Source organism: Lontra canadensis, unplaced genomic scaffold, assembly GCF_010015895.1.
Source record: "Lontra canadensis isolate GAN:19392208 unplaced genomic scaffold, GSC_riverotter_1.0 scaffold30, whole genome shotgun sequence".
NCBI lineage: Eukaryota > Metazoa > Chordata > Mammalia > Carnivora > Mustelidae > Lontra > Lontra canadensis.
Genome location: NW_022631024.1, coordinates 7,931,135 through 7,951,102, shown reverse-complemented (window position 1 = coordinate 7,951,102; position 19,968 = coordinate 7,931,135). Strand labels below are relative to the sequence as shown.

Below are 19,968 nucleotides of genomic sequence, written 5' to 3'. Positions count from 1 at the left end.
ATTCTGTGCTCCGCCAGTTTTTTTAATAAAAGTAAAATGTAGAAGTCATCTAGGCATTCCATTCATATCTTATACTTTTATCCTTATTACGTGCAGAAAATCTTACAGACTTTATGTATTTCATAAGAACAGGTAAAAATGAAGTTGTCATTCTAGTATAAGCAACTTGTAAATTATTAATAGTAATAGTAACCATAATGTTAATGGTAGCTGACTTTATATAGCACTTACCCTTGTTATAAGCATGTCAAGCAAATCAATAGTGTAATGAAAAATCGAGGCTTATATGTACACATTTAAAATAACTTTTTTCGGCCCTATAGCTCAGAGGTTAGAGCACTGGTCTGTAAAATAACTTTTTTCAAGCACATTTTGTAAGCATCCATTTATTTAAAAATTATGTACATTATTTACAAAAACATTTTTTAAATTATTAAAATCATTCTTGATGGGTCCCTGTACCTCACCTCCCACTTTCAATCCGTTTTCTTTTAAGCTTTTATTTACTGAAGTAACCTCTATACCCCATGTGGGGCTTGAACTCATGACCCCAAGATTGAGAGTCCAATGCTCCTCCAACTGAACCAGGCAGGCACCCCTTAATCCATTTGTAAGTCTGATCAGTTCACCTGTCAAATTTTGCTGACAGTTTATTTCCATCCACATTCATTGCCCCCCTAGTCTAGGCCACTGCCATCTCTTGCCTATACTGAAGAACAGCCCCACAGAAGATTCACCCGTCTCCCTCACCCCACTTCACTCTCAGGCAGTAGCTAGAGTGACCTTATACAAATACAAACAAGATCAGCCATTCTACTACCTCGTGTCCTTCAAAAGCTTCCCATTACCTTCAGACTAAAATTCAAATGCCTTACTCTCTACCATAGGACAGCCTATGAAGCCTGGCATAATCTTGGACCTCATCTTCCACACACTCTCCCCGCCTCAGCAGAGAAATCTTTTGTGTGAAGGTCTTTGCACCCACTGTCACCTCTGCCTGGAATACTCAATCCCTTAATGCTGCCTCGCTGGCTCCTTCACCTCCTTTGGGTTTCAGCCCAAATGTCACCTCCTCAGAGAGGCCTTTGTGGCTCCACAATCTAAATTATATCCCTTTTATTGTGTCTCCTTTCTTGTTCCTACAACACACATGTTGTTTAACTATATTTCCTATTTCCTTTTTTTTTTTTTTTAAATACTTGTTCATTGCCTATTTCCTATCCATGTGGGAGGGAAATAGACCTGTTTTATTCATCACTCAGGGCCCAGCCCAGTCAGGGACTAGCATATAGTTAAAATTCCAATAAACTCGAATCAATTTCTAGTTACTATATAATTTAAAAATCATAATATAGTGAGTCTTTTGAAAAAATCTACAATTTGGACTTCACATTCTTGTTTTACCTACTATGGTGTGAATGCAGTTATGAACATAATTTTGAAATACTGATTTTAAAAGTTGCAAATAACTAAAACCTTTTACACACTTAAAAACTGTCAAGATACTTCCTTTTTAAATACTCCCTGTGCAATTACATCATGGGTTTGAGCCGCTAATTTCTTCATGACATACTTTGATAATTTCTGAGAGTAACATCTCCATCTTTTTGTTCACCATATTTTATATCACTTACACTTTTGCTGCTTGTGTTTAATAATGTTCATGTATCGTAAAGATGTCTTCTGACTCTTAATCTAGGTCCCAGGATCTTAATGGTAGGTAGTGCTTAATTAAATTAGAACAGATACAACAGGAAGCATCAACCTCCCTGGGTAAAAGAGACACTTTCATAATAGAGTAGACTGAATACCTCTTTTTATATAGGTTAAAAGTAATTTATTTCTGTATGCTTTATAAAATGTTAATAGAATGTCATCATGAGTGGAAGGAAAATGTAACTGGAAAATACTAGAACCATAACGGAGGCTGAAAATTGTTACTCTGTAGCTAATTAGGCAGCACTGATTTAAAATTTGCATAACATGGTTATGAAGGGAGAAAACACATTCCATGTTTTTCATTTCCTCCTGCATTGCTACTTGGTATTTACGTACTTTTTTAAGTTGTATAGCTTCTTCCAGCTGTTTAAATTCTTCAGTAGCTTTTAAAATTTGTTGTTCTGCCTTTTCTATTTCATCACGTAGTTCTGATAGTCGAGTTTGTGCTGCAAATTTAAAAATCATGAACACAGACACACATGAGAAAAATCCTGCATTCTCAAATTTCTACTAGACTTTTTTCCTTCACAATAACATCTTCCTCCCAATTAAATTGTCATTATAGATTACAGAAATTCTTTAAAAATTAATTGATGATAGTTTTCCACTCAGGTAATCTCTAGAATAGTTTTATGATATGCTAGAGAACTATAACTGATCATTTTATTCGTAAAAGTCTTCACATAAAAAGAGTTTTACTTGATACATCCAACACTAAAGAGCTCTTCTGAGAGAATAAGGATTTATTCGTAAATACGCATTTACATGTCACTAAGTTATAGTTAGATTCAAGCTATTACAAAAACTCTGTGGTTAGAGGTTATTACTTTATATGGGCTTCATATCAAGAAATTCACCACTGAACGTGTCTTCCAGCTGGAGGTGATCTCAAATCAATTACTCTCTATCTCAAATTTCCAATTTCTCTCCTTCCCTCCCTCCCTGCTTCCTATAAAACTAGGAGCTAGTTTACACATATATCTGATTTATTTCTGCTTTCCTCTTCCAGAACTTTGTATAGGGTGCATGAGATGGACAACTCAGTCTCTTTTCTCAACCCCTCTCCAAGTCCACCTCTTTCCTGGCCTTCCATGTTTTTCCATTTAGCTACCAACCAAGGGAAGATGAACTGCTTCACTGGATTGGTGAGAGCCCCACAATGTGCCACGATTACTAGGGGGATACATAAACTCAGATCTGCTTTCTCCTTCCATATCCATGAAGCTCACTGGGTAAATGGATTTAGAGTATGCCACTGGCAGGGTATCTAAGTGCCCTCTTGGATTGACTTCTTTATGACTTGCCAGGAAGTGGTAAGATCCTTTCAATTAGATGTTTTGGGACAGGTTGGAAAGAGTCAGAAGCTAGTCTAGGGCCGAAGTCTAAGGAGGGTGCCATGATCCAGCTTATCCAAAGTGCTGTTTTAGGTTTCAGCTACATGCACAGTAATCAGTAAAGTGGTACTTGCTACAATTATGACCAATTATATCTTTGAATGTGCAGTTCTGACAGTGGGTAGGACTTGCTGGCAGGTCAAGATTTAAGCATTCTTGGATCCCCTGCACCTGCTGCCACCAAATTACTGTCAAGACCCATTCTCGACCATAACAGAAATCATTAAAAAATCATTTGCTCAGGATGTCTGGGTGGCTCAGTGGTTTAAGTCCTCTGCCTTCAGCTTGGTTCATGATCCCAGGGTCCTGGGATTGAACCCCGCATTGGGCTCTCTGCTTCGTGGGGAGTCGGCTTCCTCCTCTCCGCCCACCTCTCCGCCTACTTATGATCTCTGTCTGTCAAATAAATAAATAAAATCTTAAAAAAAAAAACATTTGCTTAATGAATCACTACTTTTTCAAGGCTTTTTATGTAAATAACATAATAAATGCCTTTAGCATGTTTAATGAAAAGAATTATAAAAAAAATTTGCCTATATATTCAATCTTTTTATATTTTTAAAAGAATTTAAAATAACTTTTGTTAACCTGCACTTATTTTTTTTTCTTTGTCTTCCAGTTGTATGTCCAGTGATGTATGGGCTCTCAAGTTCACATGCTCATTTCTGAGTTGTGCCCCTTCATCTGGCTCCATCTTCTCAATCTTTACTGTCTGGGCATTTGCAATAATATAACTCTCTGTAGCAAACATATTTCTCTTGTATCTGGATTTGCCAATGTAAGGGCTTTCATCTGGAGTTTTATCAATTTCGACATACTAAAAACAAAATAAGTAAATATTTATGGATCAATAAGTAATTTCTAAGCAGCCAAGTGACACTATTCATTTTATTAGTGAAGAACATATCACAGAATTGCCTAAACATTAATCCCACATGCCTAGAAGTTGAAAAATATATACCATTTATCTCACTCTTAATATGCCAAAAAAGAACGGAAACAAAAATGGCCTCTAAGAATTCCTCCTCCTAGCCCCCAAAGTGGGTTTAGGTTGGTTGATTAAAGAACTGCCTATAGTTATGTGATTAATAGCATTGCTTAATCTCTCAGTAAAATCTCAGTCTAATAAATTTTAGTAATTGAATTTTTTATGAGATAATATGGTATCAGTTGGAATCACAGATTCTCTTGCAGCTTTTTACCTCTTCTGGACACTGCTTTAACTTACTGAACCAAAAATTCACCGATTCAACCAAAATTTGTTTAAGAAAGTGGAATGGTTATTGATAAAAGTCTCAAACTTTTTCACCATCCACCTTCCCCCACTCTACTCTCTGTTGGCTTTAACTTTGGATTTCTAAAACGTTAAACTCTAAATAAATAAAATAATAAAAGTTAAACTTACCTCTGATGGGTAATAATTTAGTGGTTCAAATTTGGCATCAATTTTATAAAAGGCCAATTCCTGTTCCATCTCATACTGTTTCTGACATGCCCGCATTAGTTCCACAGTCTTCTGTTTTAGCTATAGGCCCAATTTGATATGAAACAACATACAGTGTCAGTAAGTTAGTATAATGGTACAATGGCATGGCAAGTTCTAATCATAACTAATAATTAGATTGTTTTAAACCCCACAGCAAATAGCAGAACATTTACAGTATTTTATCTTCATTCTAAAGTATTATAAAGAACACAATATAAAATTATCACTTCATAAAAGATCACGTAAAAGACCTTTGAAGTTTATATGCTGCTTCAGGATACAATAAATAAATATTTTAAAAAATCATTTAAATTTGCTTTACCCAAATATGAAAATAATTCTGCACCAATTATTTTTAAATACTGTATTAAGTATTTGCTTCGTGATTTTTCAATAATTAACATTAATTTAACTTACTCTGCAATGTTAGTGATAGCTTCAAATTATGGATAAAGATGATATTTGAGATTAATTACAAAGGAATCACAAGAAGGAGTAAGAAGGGTGGAAAAAAGAAATTGGCTTTAATTGTACTGTTGTTCCTGCAGTATCTCAGTGTTCTGAACATTATTCTTTGTATTAGAGGATAAAGGATGTGAATAAGGTCAATCAGATCCCAATATATAGCCTTAAATTTTTAATAAAGTAATTCTACAACAATTACAACTTTTTATTTATTCTTAAAATTTTTGGAGCTAGAAGAAAATAGATCATCTGATTTAATTGTTTGAATTACAAATAAAGAAACTGAGTCCTATTGGTAATTGTCTTGTCAAAAGCTACATATTAGACTAGTAGCAGAAGCTAAATATTTTATTAACTACCACTATCAGCCCCCTTCCTACTAAATTAATCCTGTGAGGTCATTTCAAAGGTCCACTAAGTGATTTTTGCCTTTTTTTAAACTACAGCATCAGATAGTAGATACCAGACAAAAAACATGCAGAAATATTTCATCAATATGAAAATGCAAGCTGAGGAGAATAAAAAAATAAATAAACATGAACATTTTACAAGGCCCGGGAACTCAAAGTCGTGCACGATTTAGCTTACAGTCATCTCCTGATTATCCACCCAAGTAGAAGTAATGCTAAGCTGAATGACAGGCAGTCTTGATCTCTTATCTCACTGAATCTTTACAACTACCCTATGAAATTATAAGAGCTGCACCAGGAGGTTAAATGACTTGGCCAATTTCACAGCTCATAGTGAAGAAGCAGAGTCTCCTGATTTCAAAATGAATACTCCATCTATTATACTATGCTGCCTTTGATGTCTTGCTGCAGGGTGTCCAGCACATTACCCATTTTGATGCTTTTACTGACTGCTTTTAAGTCCCTGAATCTCAAGAGAGCAACTCCTAACCAACAGCATAAACTCATCTCAGGTTTTTCTTCCCAAAGATCATTTGCAGTAGGGCCAAACAAAGGCAAATGTGACTAGAACCATGGACGGTGTATGGACTGGCCTCTGAGGGCAAATAATATATACTCTGTGCATTTTAAAATTACCTTTGTGTCTTATATAGTGCTAGGCTTAGCATTTAGTAAGCATTTAATAAATGTCTGCTGAAGAAATGCATAAATGAGAGCACATTAGGAGTCAAAGGACCTAGAAAGTAGGCTAGTTGCAGTATTAGCTGTGGATGATCAAGAGTTGACTGCAGTTAACACATTTACCAATAAGAAAAATGATACAAATTCTTTCCCTCACATTCAAATCCAGTCCTATGTACACATCCATTAAAAAAATTACACATACACACACAAGCACATTTCTTAAGAAGGCAAGCCAGTTTCCAAACTTAAGATGTACATAAACATATTAATACAAGTTATCATGCAAACTATGAAAACATAGTGTGCAATTCAGCCCTGAAGGGACTACCTTTAAGGAAGAATAAAGAATCGGCAGAAAATGCTCTGCAAGAAACCAAGACAAGAGCTAAAAGGAGAAAAAAAGCAGAGACCATCACCTGGAGAACTTCGGAGAGTTAAGCTATAGTAATAGAAGCTGTTCTTGATTCACAACTTACCTTAGAAAGATAATGTTATTAGAACCTGTATCATTTTTATATGGACACACATTTTATCATCATTCTATATTACAGATTTACCACCTTCCATTACTTAGCTTAATTCAATTCAAATTATTTTCATATTCATTACCTTATTTAGTCCTCACAACTCTGTGAGGCTGGCAGGACAGATAAATCATCCTCATATTAAAAATAAGGAAACTGAAGAATGGGAGATAAATAATTTGCAAAAGGACAAAGTATTATTAACATTAAAGTTAATTAATATTTGTTGGGGCAGGAAAAGGGGACTATAATAGTTTAAACGGCACCAGAAGTTTTACTTTAAGGTTACTACATTTCTTTCATAGGTAAATGACCTACGATGTGAAGTTACTTTATGAAACTGGAAAGCATTATATAACTGGGGATTATATCACCAAATACTCTGCAGAAGATAATGGAAAATATTTTTCAAATGCAGGCTCTTAGAATAAGATCCAGAATTCTTTTTGAAACATAGAATAGTCTTCTGGAATACTGAAAAAAACAGGTAAAACAACATGAATTTTAAAAATGAGGGAAGGGGGTTGGGGTGATGGGGTAACTCAGTGATGGACATTAAGGATGAGCATTGGGTGTTATACAAGAATTCTTGTATCAGATAGTAGATACCAGACCCCTGAAACTAATAATATACTATACGTTAATAGTATTTAAATTAAAAAATAGCCTGTTGATTAAAAAAAGAAAAAAGAAATTTAAAGAAGAAATACAAAATAGCTAGTAAACACATATGCAATACTCAAATAGCTAGTAAATGCATATGGAATATTCAACACTCCAACAAATAAAAAAAAAGTGAAATTAAAGCAATGAGATTCCACTTTTTTCCTATCCTATTTATAAGTTCAAAATAATAATTTTCAGTGAGGAATTGGGCTCTTTCACTCACTGCTGTAGAAGTATAAAGCAGGTAAATGCTTTTAATATTTGCCAAAATTTAAAATGCAAATTACCCAGTAATTCCACTTGTAGTGATTTCTTTAAAATTGTTATTTTTTTTAGTAACCTCTACCCCCAACATGGGGCCTGAACTCATGAACCTGAGACTGAGAGTCACATGCTCTACTGACTGAGCCAGTGAGGCACCCCAAATTGTAGTGATTTAAACCAGGGAATTACTGTTATGAATGCATAAATACTTACTTACAGAGATTTTCTCTGTAGTATTGTTTCTAATTAAAAAAAGTGGAAGCCACCTAAATATTCATCAATAAAAGTGGGTTAAATAAATTATTGCATATCCATATAATGGAACACAATATAGACTTTGAAAAACATAAAAAAGATGTGTGTGTGTGTGTGTGTGTGTGTGTGTGTATGTACATGTGTGGGCATGTTTTTCTAACTTGGAGAGCTATGGTACATATACCATTTTGTAAAAAAATAAGATGCAGCATTAAAAAATATAGTAAGGTTCTTTTTCATCACAAAATATTTAAAGGTACATATATTTAATTACATATACATTATACAACTATAGGCATATATTTAAGCATAGAAAACAAAAAGGATATATATCAACATCCAGGGAAGAGGGAAAGGGAAGAGTGAAACCTTCATTTTCTACTGTATACATTTGTGTTGTCTAAATTTGTTATGATAAATATATATTAACTTTGTATGTCAAAATGTTTTTAAATGGTTAATGATAAAAACAACAATGACATAAAGAAGAGCAGTGTCTTCTAACCAAAAATAGTTACTGAAAATAAACCCAGCAAAAATAGTTGACAACTTATAAAACATTTATTCACAACAAAAACATAACAACATTATAAGTAGAAAAAAGAAAATTAGCAGCTATAATAATTTATAATTTGGGGATAGCGCAAAGTCAAAAGATGTGACATTTTGCCCAGGTTTTCTTTTCTTCTTTTTCTTTCTTTTTTTAAGATTTTATTTATTTGACAGAGAGAGAAAGAGCACAAGAAGGGGGAGCAGGAGAGAGAGAAGCAGGCTCCCCGCTGAGCAGAGAGCCCCATGTAGGGCTCAATCTTAGGACCCTGTGATCACGACCTGAGCCGAAGGCAGACACTCAATGGACTGAGCCACCCAGGCATCCCTTACGCAGGTTTTCAAGGAGTTAACTAACATGTACCAGGGAGTCCGCACATAGAAAATACACTATTCTTTTATCTTAGTAATAAAAGATGGATTTTATATTATAAAAAAAGATCAGTAACTCAGGAAAATTTATTAAATGTTCACAAATATCAAGTAATACCATAGTAAGTATGTTTTTTATATTTGTATTTTATTCTTTCATTTTTTCAAAGTTTTACTTATTATTTATTTTTAAGTAGGCATCACACCCAACACAGGTCTTGAACTCAAGAACAAGAGTTGTACACTCTACCAACTGAGCCAGCCAGGTGCCCCTCTACTTGTATTTTACATACAAATGTTAAGTGGTGGCCCAGAGTTCACTGCTAAGATAAAACTGATTGTCACATAAGTTTCCAGTGATTTAAGTAATCATCAATCCACTCTATTATGGAATAGAGAACAACAGATGTATAATATAAAACTATTGATAATTATCAGATTATTAATATCATATATAATATGCCTTCAGCATATGGCTGACATATTTGAAAACTACCTTCAAATAAGAGACATATGAAGAAAGCCACAAATGCTCTGAACAGTTAACTGACAGAGCTGCGAAAGCTGCCCTTTCATCATGTCCCCCTGATATAAGTCACCTTTTTTCTCAGGCAAAGAAGAGCTCAAGAAAGAGGCAGTCAAGTACTCAGATTTCAAGTAACAATTTCCATCTCTACAAAGAGAAGGAAACACTTTTCTCTTGCTAGGAAACATAAATGCTTAAGCAGAATTCTTGTCAACAAAGCAAGTCATTCAAACCAGAATCCCCATCTTGAAAGGGGGTTGCAAAAAAGAAAGAGAACTATCTAGGATTTCATTAGTCATATGAGAAATCAAATTCTCTAAGTTATGCACAGATAAGAAAAATTATTATAAGAAAAAAAAGAGGAGAGTAGCAACAGCTATTTTTTCTTCCAAGGAAAGTAACCTAATTATTTTACAGAATCAGATTCTCTGGGTTGAAAAGGCCTTTTATTCATTTAATCCATCTGCCTAGCAAATGCCTTTTATCTTTTCTCTAAGCCCTGGTCATATATGCCTGTTTCAGTGACAGCGATCCCATTCCAGAGTTATTACATTTTGTCTCAGGACAGTTATTAGAAATCTCTCTCTCTCTCTCTCTTTTTTTTTTTTTTTAAGAGAGAGAGAGAGAGTGCCCGTGTGCGAGCTAGTGGAGAGGTGGGTTGCTAAGGGAGGAGGGGTCAGAGAGAGAATCCTAAGCAGGCCCCATGCTCAGCCTGGAGCTCCATCTCATGACCTTGAAATCGTGACCTGAGCCAAAATCAAGAGTCAGATGCTCAACTAACAGAGCCACCCAGGTGTCCCTAGAAATTCCTCATTACTAAATGAAAAATTGCTTTGCTATAATTCTATTTGCCATTTCTTAATTTTATCTCAGGAACTTTGGTCCCTCCTCCACGAAACAGACCTTTGACTCTCTGAAGGTAACTGTCAGAGCTTGCTAGATCCTCTCTTCTCCAGCTTGAACACCCTGTTGCTTTGGCCACTCCTCACAGGGCGTGGTCTCCAGGCCTCTGAAGTCTCTCGGGATGGCCAAGATATATATATATATATATATATATATATATATATATATATACACACACACACACATACACATGTACACATATACGTATGTGTATATATGTACATATACTTATGTATGTATGTGTATTATATGTATATTATATACACGTACATACATATATATGTGTGTATATTATATATACTACTATTATATATACTACTATTATATATACTACCTATATAGCATCATACTTGATATACAGCTTGCTTTTCTCACATAGCAATATGGAGCAGACATACCTCCATATTAGGACATACAGCTCTATCTCATTTTAATAGCAACACAATTATTCTATCAGATGGATATCCACTGAGGGACATTTCAGCTATTTTTCATTATTTTACTAATATAAAAAATACTGTAGTGAATGTCCATGTATGATGTGTATATATATAGATATATGTGTATATATGTAGATATATACAGTCTTGCTATAATTTCTATAAAATGCATTAGAAATGTGTATCATATATAACTATTGTATATTAAATAAGTACATATATCTAATATATAGAACATAGGGTATATCTCTTTAATAAAATTTAATAAAATAAAATTTGGACAATTTTGCCAATTTGCCTTCTAAAAGTTTTTGCCAATGTACAGTCTCACCAACAATGTTGTTAAAAATAAAATACAAACATCTAGGGGCACTCTGACCAACTCTTCAGTGTGGGGGCTCCACTATCCTCCTTTATTTTGGATACCATATTTCACAATTTACTGCAGGCCAGGATAGTATTCATCCTTTGGGAACCCATGTCACACAGTGAATGGTCAACTACAATTTGTAGAAACTTCTGCACAAATTTCTGTTAAACCACATCTTCCCCATTCTACGATCAAGAAGTTTTGTTTTTAGACCCAAGAAGAAAGAATTCTCTATTTCAAGAGAATATAGTCAAAGCAATGTAAAACACAGGCTTACCAATTCATTTTTTGTGTTTAGGTTACTCTCCATCTCCTCATAGCTCTGTTTTTGTAGCCTGGCCTCCTCTTTCAGTGATTTGTTCAATTTATCTTGACTTTTAATTTCCTCAAGGAACCTTGTCTGTTCGCTCCTAAGCTCTTCAGTTTCCATTATCTTCTTCTCCAGATCTCTTTCCAGTCTTTCTATCTCATCTGCCAACACAAATTTAAAAGTTTATTAATCGTTATATATTTTACTTGAAGAAAGGTAAGAATACTTCTCAAATAATACTCTTAGAATAATAAAAGCACAATTCTACCTTGAAAATTATTCAGTATGGTTTTGGGGAAAAAAAGACAATCTTGAGCTAGCAAGTGATTTATATCAAAAAGTAAGAAGGCATTATCATCTGGATAAAAATTTTAAAAGATAACACATTAGAGGGCACCTGGGTGGCTCAGTTGATTAAGCATCTTGGTTTCAGCCTGGGTCGTGATCTCAGGGTTGTGAGATCTGGCCCAGTATCTGGCTCCACATTCAGAGAGGAGTCTTCTTGAAGATTCTCTCCCTCTACATCCACCCCCCGACCACCGCTCTCTAGCTCTCTCAAATAAATAAACAAATAAATATTTTTTTAAAAAGACAACACTTTACTTCCGGTATTTCATTCAATTAGGATGTTGGTAAATGAGGTTTTTCCCCAGGTCTCCTATTAAAAAACTTGCAATATTTTATCTTATCTGATAGTAATAATTACACTTTAAAGGATGCTGCAAATAGGTTTGCAAAATACTATGTGATTTTAAAAATCCTTCAGAGGCTTCCTACTATGGATAGGATAGCTTCCAAAACTTACATGAAGAACTTAACAAAGATATTCATGATTTGGTCCCAAACTCCCTTTCCGGCCTTATTTTTAAGTACACCCAAATGTAGCCTTTCTGAAGTGACTCCACTTCTTGAGATTTGTGATGTCTCTCTTCTTACCTGAAAGCTTTTTTTTTTTTTTAATGTTTTATTTATTTTAGAGAGAGAGGGGGAAGGGCAGGGGGGAAGGGAAAAGGATTGGCAGACTCCCCGCTGAGCACAGAGCCAGTCACGGGGCTTGATCTCACAACTCTAGATCACTACCCGAGCGAAAGCCAAGAGTCAGATGCAGGCTTTTTTTTTCAAATCTCTGTCTGGAACTTTCTTCCTCTATCTCCTACTGGCCTATTTCGTACTCTTCTGGTCTTAGTTTTGAAAAATATTTCGAGAGGCCTGCCCTGACTTTATGCTCTCCGCAGGTGAGATGTTTCCCAGAAATGCTCTCAGGTCACCCTGTAATTCTTCTTTTTTATTTTTTTTTAAAGATTTTATTTATTTATTTGACAGACAGAGAGCACAAGTAGGCAGAGAGGCAGGCAGAGAAAGAGGAGGAAGCAGGCTCCCTGCCGAGCAGAGAGCCCAATGCAGGGTTCGATCCCAGGACCCTGGGATCATGACCTGAGCTGAAGGCAGAGGCTTTAACCCACTGAGCCACCCAGGCGTCCCTTACCCTGTACTTCTGCTGTGCCCTTCGTCACATAATGAGTTATAAAATGTGATCAAATGGCTAGGCATCTGCCTTTCCCACTAAAGCTTTGTAAAAGCAGAAACTGCATCTGTCTGGCTCACTGCTGGATCCCAAGAGCCTTAAAGGCTCCTAATAAATATTCGGAGTCATAAATAATCCTAAGTAAATGAAACATTTCCCCCAAAAGTGTATTTATGAGGACTTTCCTTTGCATTATTTATATTTTTAAAGATTCCAAACATAAACTTTAGGGTAACAAATACTGAGTTGGGGGGGTCCAAACTAATAAAAATTTACCATATTTTTCAAGGATTGTATCAAACTGTTTTTGTAAACCAAAGTGGACTAACATCAATTTCAAATGGTTGGACCTACAGACACATTTCCCAGTGCTCTAAAATAGCTATTTCATACTTTCTTCTTTCTCTTTAAATCTCCCATAGTCCTTCCATTTTCCTTCTCAGCTGATGACCTCATTTTTCACTGAGAAAAAAGACCCTACCCATAGGAACTTTCTCATTTTTGCACCACCAAAGAAACAGAACTTTGCATCTTTGCAGAGATGCACACATCTTTGCTCCCTCCAGAATTAGTGTCCCTCTTATCAAGAGACAATCTTTCCTCTTTTTCTCTGATGTCATCTTGTCTTTTCAAGGACCATAAGAATTAAGCCATAATGGTCTCTCCACTCCACCCTCAAATATGCTCTTCCTTTCTCTGGTTACTAGGCTTTGAGGTTTACTACATTTGGTTCTGTCCATTTCCTGGTTTGGAAGCTACTGGTGAATTTTTTTTTTTTTAACTTAAACTCTTTTTAAAAATCCATTTATTAGGTACTAGGAGAGAGAAATTGTGGGAGGAAATTTCAAACCTTCACCCAAATGTGTCCCTTCCATTCATTCTTGGATCATTTGTTCGAACCACTCCTTAACTGCCGTTGGTTAAGACAATCGTGTATTGCCTATCTAAAGCACTTCTCTGTCCTCATCTTACATTTTCTTTATTCTCTGCAACATTCAACCTAGCTGACCACTTCCTCTCATGAAATCTTCTTGGGGCTTTTACAACCCACTGTTTCCTGGGTTTCCGCTTACTCAGCCTCTCTTTCTCAGTTTCCTTAGATGGCTCACCTTGCTCTTCTCAACCTGACTGAGTAAATGAATCAATTCCAGTGGGATTAAAAATCCCTGTTAGGCTGACAACCACCACATTTATAACTCTTTTAAATCCAGGCTCACATTTCTAACCCTCTTCTAGGTTGTCTCACAGACATTCAAACTCCCCACTTTAAAGTTTCCCTTTTGTATACATAATATCACCAATCCAACCACTTACTCAAGCCAGAAGCCTGGGAATTACCCAATTCATTAGAGTATTGCTGATTCTACCTCTAAAACTGATCTATTCCACATGCACCACCTAAATACAGGCCACCAACACTTCTAGCCTAGATTACCGCAATAGCCTCTGGACAGGTGCCTTTATCTCCATTTGTCCTGCTCCAAATCATTCTCCATCCTGCACTAAAAATAATCTTTAAAAAAATATTTTAATTCCAGTATACTTAACATGCAGTGTTATATTAGTTTCAGATGTACAATATAGTAATTGAACTCTATGCATTACTCAGTGCTCATCAGGCTAAGTTATGTACTCAAAATAATCTTAATAAGTGATCGTGTCCCACTGCTGCCTAAAAATTCTTAATAGTTTCCTACCGCACCTGAAATAAAACCCAAGCTGCAAGCCCCTGTGTCATCTCTCCCCTCCCCCAGCTCTCTCAACTTTTTCTTGAGCTATCATCCAGTCATACTGAACCTTTACTTCCTTAATTTACCAGAGGCTTTCCAACCTGAAATTGCAAGCTGGTCGTCTCTCTGAATGTCTTTCTTTACATGGCTAATCTTCTCCTACATATGCTGTCAGGTTATATGTCACTTCTCAGAGAGTCATTTCTTCACACCACCTTTGCCCAAAGGGGGTTCTCTCCTCTGCTACTTTATCTGGGTTTGTGCGCTTTTTGTCTTTCTTTTCCATTAAAATACAATCTACATTGAGGCCCATACCATATGTCTTGTTCACCATTGTGTCCTTAGTGCCAGATATAGTGCCTGGTTCACAGTACGTGCTCAATAAATATATAATTCTTAATGATATTAATGTATAATTGTTGTATAATGATGCTTATGTTAATTCATTTATGGGGGTATTTTCCAAAAATATTTTAATAGCATTATAAAGCTCATACTTCAATATATTTTTCTGGATAACTTCTGAACATAAATTTCTCCCCTGCCCAAATTTAGTTTTTTTAAATGTCACTTTACCTAAACTGAATCTCTCAAAAGCTTCTTGTCTGTCCTGGGTAGTCACCGGCTGACCTTCCAAACTTTCTAATGAGCGAAGGTGAAAAATAGTAAACTGCATGTAATGAGGAAGGGTCACAACTGGATTTTCAAGAAGGATCAGAGATGTCAAATCTTGAAGTGGTTTCAGTTTGCTTACATCTTGGAGCTGAAATGATATATAACATTAGCATTAGTGTAATTTAATTTTAAAATAATAAAACATACCTAAAGAAAATAATAATCAAGAAAATTGCTACCAACATGGCAAGGAACCTATTCATAGAACCTATTATCCAAAATTAGTGGTGTGAGGGGAGGAATGGAAAGTATTTGAGTATCTATAGTGTATCAGGGCAGTATTAGGTATTTTCCATATGCCATTTCATTTATGACTCCTCATAACAATCTATGATAGAAACAACATCTTAATTTTGTAGACAAAGATACTAAGATTAGAAGAAGTTAAATAACTTCCCCAAAGCTCAGTGCTTACAAATGAACAAAACAGGATTTGAATTCGTCTGTGTAACTTTAAACCTATTATTTATGCATTATACTGACTGAACACATCAAAAATATAAATGGCTATAAGAAAGATTTTGGCGAATTTTCAGATAACAGTTATAATTGATAGTTAAAAGAAATTAGTAAGGATACAGGATACTCACATTTTTTAAAAAAGATTGTATTTATTTGACAGACAGAGATCACAAGTAGGCAGAGAGGCAGGCAGAGAGAGAGGGGCGGAGAAGCAGGCTCCCCGCTGAGCAGAGAGCCCGATGCGGGGCTCGATCCCAGGACCCTGAGATCATGAGCTGAGCTGAAGGCAGAGGCTTAACCCACTGAGCCACCCAGGTGTCCCCAGGATACTCACATTTCTAAAAGATTTTTATGTTTATCCGAAGAGGAACTTTAAAAGGTTAAGAAATAGGGATGCCTGGGTGACTCAGTCATTAAGCATCTGACATCAGCTCAGGTTATGATCCTAGGGTCCTGGGACGGAGCTCCATCTCAGGATCCCTGCTCAGCGGGGAGTCTGCTTCTCCCTCTCCCACTCCCCCTATTTGCATTCCCCTCTCTTGCTATCTCTCTATCAAACAAATAAAATCTTTTAAGAAATAAATAAGTAAAAATAAAAGGTTGAGAAATACTACTCCTAATACCCAGTATAAATAAATCTCTCACAAGTGAATGTGTATCACTCTTACTGATGCCAATGTCAAATATAAACTGGGATGAGAAAGTCATGAAAAATTAGAAATGATTAATAAATATTTTTGAATGATTTTCCTGTTAACATCAGTTGACACTGAGTACTATCTAACAATTGACTACTTGGAGGAATATTTACAGCAAATTTTAGATTCACGGCTACCTCTTTGCATCACAGCATATACCTCAAGAGCTCCAAGGTCAGGCTATGCCACATGGTATAGGGTTTGGGCTCTGAGGCTCTTGGACTGTTGCAGTGAAATGGTACAGAGTCACCTTACCAGAACTTTATAAAGATGAAATAAGAAAGCATAGACATTGCAACCTGCACAGTAATTAAACAAATGTTGTTCATCATTATTGACTTCCACTGGTGAAAGTTTAAGGAGATATTTAGTGTTTTAAAGTTTTTAAAACATTTTCACATCTATCATTTTATCTGAGCCCCATAACACCCTCGAAGAAGGCAGGGTAGGGTTTTTTTTCTCCAATTTAAACAATAGGTTTTGGAGAGATAAAGGGCTTCTCCAAGGTCACAGAAGGCAGGTCTAGACCCAGATTAGAAAGCACATCTTTTACTGTCTTCTCTATGACTGATGTTCTTTAAGTATGTTTTTTCCAATTTTAATATAGATTTAAGTAAATTAATGTTTTTATTTAACAAATACTTATTAAACACCTAATATATAAATGTTAGAAGAAAATAATAAATTATACTCCAAAGGAAAGCATACACGATTACTAGATTATGTGAGCCATGATAACAAAGTTGCTCCATGATAAAAGAGCTAGGGATTAAACTTGACACTGACAATAACTCTTAAAGCACCTGACACTATAATTAAGCTTAATTCATAAGTTTGAAAAAAATAAAATAAAATAAAATAAAATAAAAACTTGGTTCCTGGAATTCAGTGACCTGGACTCTGGCACAAGTTGTGTGACTTGGGTAAGAGACTTAACCTGAAAATGGACAAAATACTATCTAACTGCTAGTATTAAAAAAATAATCCCTTTACTGCCTCCCTAAGAAAAATTTTCTGAGGCTCAAATGAAATGATAGATGCAAAAATCCCAAGAGATCAACTCTCAGTTACCATAGAACCAGGTAAAAGCAGAAATCCCTACATTTAATTACCCTAGAGTCCTAGGTTATGCCTAAATTTGATGTCTGGTCAAAGGACCAAGAAACTTCAAAGAAGAAATCTCTCTTGGAAAAAAAAAAATTTTATTTATTTATTTGACACACACACACAGAGCATAAGCAGGGTGAGCGGCAGAGGGAAAGGAAGATGGCGGCTCCCCACTGAGCAGAGAACCCAATGTGGGGCTTGATCCTGGGATCAAGACCTGGGCCGAAGACAGACACTTAACCAACTGAGCCAACCAGGTGTCCCAAGAAATCTCATTTTTTAAAAACTTAGATTTTAATATTTTTTTCAACAAGTCTAAAAATTTGGAAAAAAAAAATTCTTGCTACTTTGAATAACTTACCGATGATATCTTGTTGCCTTTCAGATTGAGGACTCGCAAAGATTTTAACTTCTTCCCTAACCATACTGGGATATGTTCAATTTCATTTCCTGCAAGGTTTAGCTTTTGCAGATTATACATATTTTCTATGCCTTCAATTTTGCTGGAAACCAAAGGATAAAATCAAATTTAGTAAATACAATGATAGAGTTCCTCAACTGTATGTCTTAAGAATAAATAGCCTTGGTTTTTATGTGGGGTTACTTTCATAATTATAATTTGTTAACCTTTTTTATAAATGAGAACCAAACAAAAGTGGCTAAAAAGAAATTGACCAGAACAGCTAAGCTGCCAACTTTTCATTACTGGGTCTAGGAATCCTACTTATCTTACTATCAGACTTTAGGATCCCACAACACAGAAAAGGAGAGTCTATCCATGGCATTGCCACTACCCACAAGGAGCGGTCCTAGTGGACAGCCAGGGGAGAACTGAACCACTCATCAGCACACTTTCCTATGTTGTACACAGCCCTGTACAAGAGATATCCTTAATTATTACCCTAAGTCATCACCAAAAGATTAGCTATGACAGAGCAGGACATGTCTGCCATTTTGAACTGATGGACTCTCTAGAACACTGTATTTATGAACATAAATATTTTAGTTAGAATATTTAAATCAATAAAACATTTATCATTCATATTGATGAATTTTCACTGATGAGATATTTTCCCAACTTAATTGATTATAATTTGTCATTTTAAGTCCCTGGTAAATTTTCTATGGACAAATATTTCCGAACTTCTTTATTTTCATTTTTATTTTACTGAAATTATTTTTATCAGGATTAATTTTTTATACAAATTTCACATTAAGGATTTGATTCCGTTTTTTCCCCTCTTTCATTTTCTGCCATATTAGAGCTTCTGCCACTGTTAGTGGTTTTGTTATGTTGGCCACGATATCTTCCAAGTCTAAGGTGGGGGAAGTATACAGGTATAAAGATTTTTAATATTTGATAATTGCATCATTTTGTTTATAATAAGTGTTCTATGTGTGGTTTTTACCACTGTCAGTTTTATCACGTTTATTTCTCAAGTAATATATATTATGAAATGGAAGCATAACTGAGTGTATTATAGCAATAAACAAAGAACATCAGGATAAACACATACGATCAAAATACATTGAAATATCTTTAAGACCAAAATGACAGGGTTTAAACACTGCTTCATGTCAACTTTCTTAATGGAATAAGGCAGTGAGTGGATCAAAGACTATCTGTGAAAACTTCCTATCAAAATGGAATTAAAATAAAATTTGGTGTTCGTGCATCTCCTTCTTTGATAATGCTAGAAAGGTATTATACTGTACTTCAGCAATGCCAAAACATGAAAGCAGTTATCACATGTGAAGCGCTAGACTAGCACTGAATTGGGATCCAAGTGCCTGCTGTTTCAAAGAACTCTTGCAATTCAGTAATGTGGGCAACATCGACCTACCTCTTCAACAAAGACACCACTGCAATGCTACCTAAAGAAGCACTTACTTACTTACCAGATTTTGTTATATGATAAGTTGAGTTCGCGTAATTTTGACAGCTTGTCCAATTTCTCAATCTTCCCTATTAGATTATAGCTGAGATTCAGTACTTCAAGTTTAACGCATTTTTCCAAATTTTCGATACACTAATTGGAAACAAATGAATAAATACTTTATATGACAGGCGCCTTAACATAAAGTACATGTATGTATGTGCATCAGGGGCTGTTTTGATCAGTCACCAGAGAATAATAAATGCTTCCTGCTCTCCTGGACAATCCCTTGGTACAGCTTCCTTCACCCAGGAATAGCAGCTCTCCACGCCCCTCAGTGGACAACACTTCCTATGTATCAAGAAAATCAAGATGATCCAACAAGTCCACTTCAACTTTTCTAAGCCTCTCCCTCCTCTCCTTGAAGTTGAACTAGGTACTCATCCTCTTGTGCAACTTCATCTACCTTTTCCCTCCACGGTCTTGCATCTTTAATCTCTTTCACTCCTGGATCTTCCCCCCCAAGTATAAAACGTCACTATTTCATGGATACCCGT

At 35.5% G+C, this 19,968-nt stretch overlaps 1 protein-coding gene across 6 annotated transcripts in view; it reads right to left on the bottom strand.

Annotated features, from left to right (window-relative positions):
* Nucleotides 1–19,968, bottom strand: part of CNTRL (centriolin) — an 88,766-nt gene that overhangs the window by 51,418 nt on the left and 17,380 nt on the right. For 4 of the 6 annotated variants that reach the window (XM_032865755.1, XM_032865750.1, XM_032865751.1 and 1 more), the window contains exons 4-11: nt 19,434–19,564; nt 17,896–18,037; nt 15,169–15,355; nt 11,305–11,498; nt 6,487–6,543; nt 4,519–4,638; nt 3,702–3,930; nt 2,056–2,165 (exon numbers count right to left, since the gene is read on the bottom strand). In XM_032865755.1, the coding sequence (XP_032721646.1) occupies nt 2,056–2,165; nt 3,702–3,930; nt 4,519–4,638; nt 6,487–6,543; nt 11,305–11,498; nt 15,169–15,355; nt 17,896–18,037; nt 19,434–19,564 (1,170 nt within the window). Of the gene's footprint in view, nt 1–2,055; nt 2,166–3,701; nt 3,931–4,518; nt 4,639–4,945; nt 4,957–6,486; nt 6,544–11,304; nt 11,499–15,168; nt 15,356–17,895; nt 18,038–19,433; nt 19,565–19,968 lie in introns of those variants that run through there. The other 2 variants (XM_032865752.1, XM_032865754.1) reach the window with 2 other exon arrangements.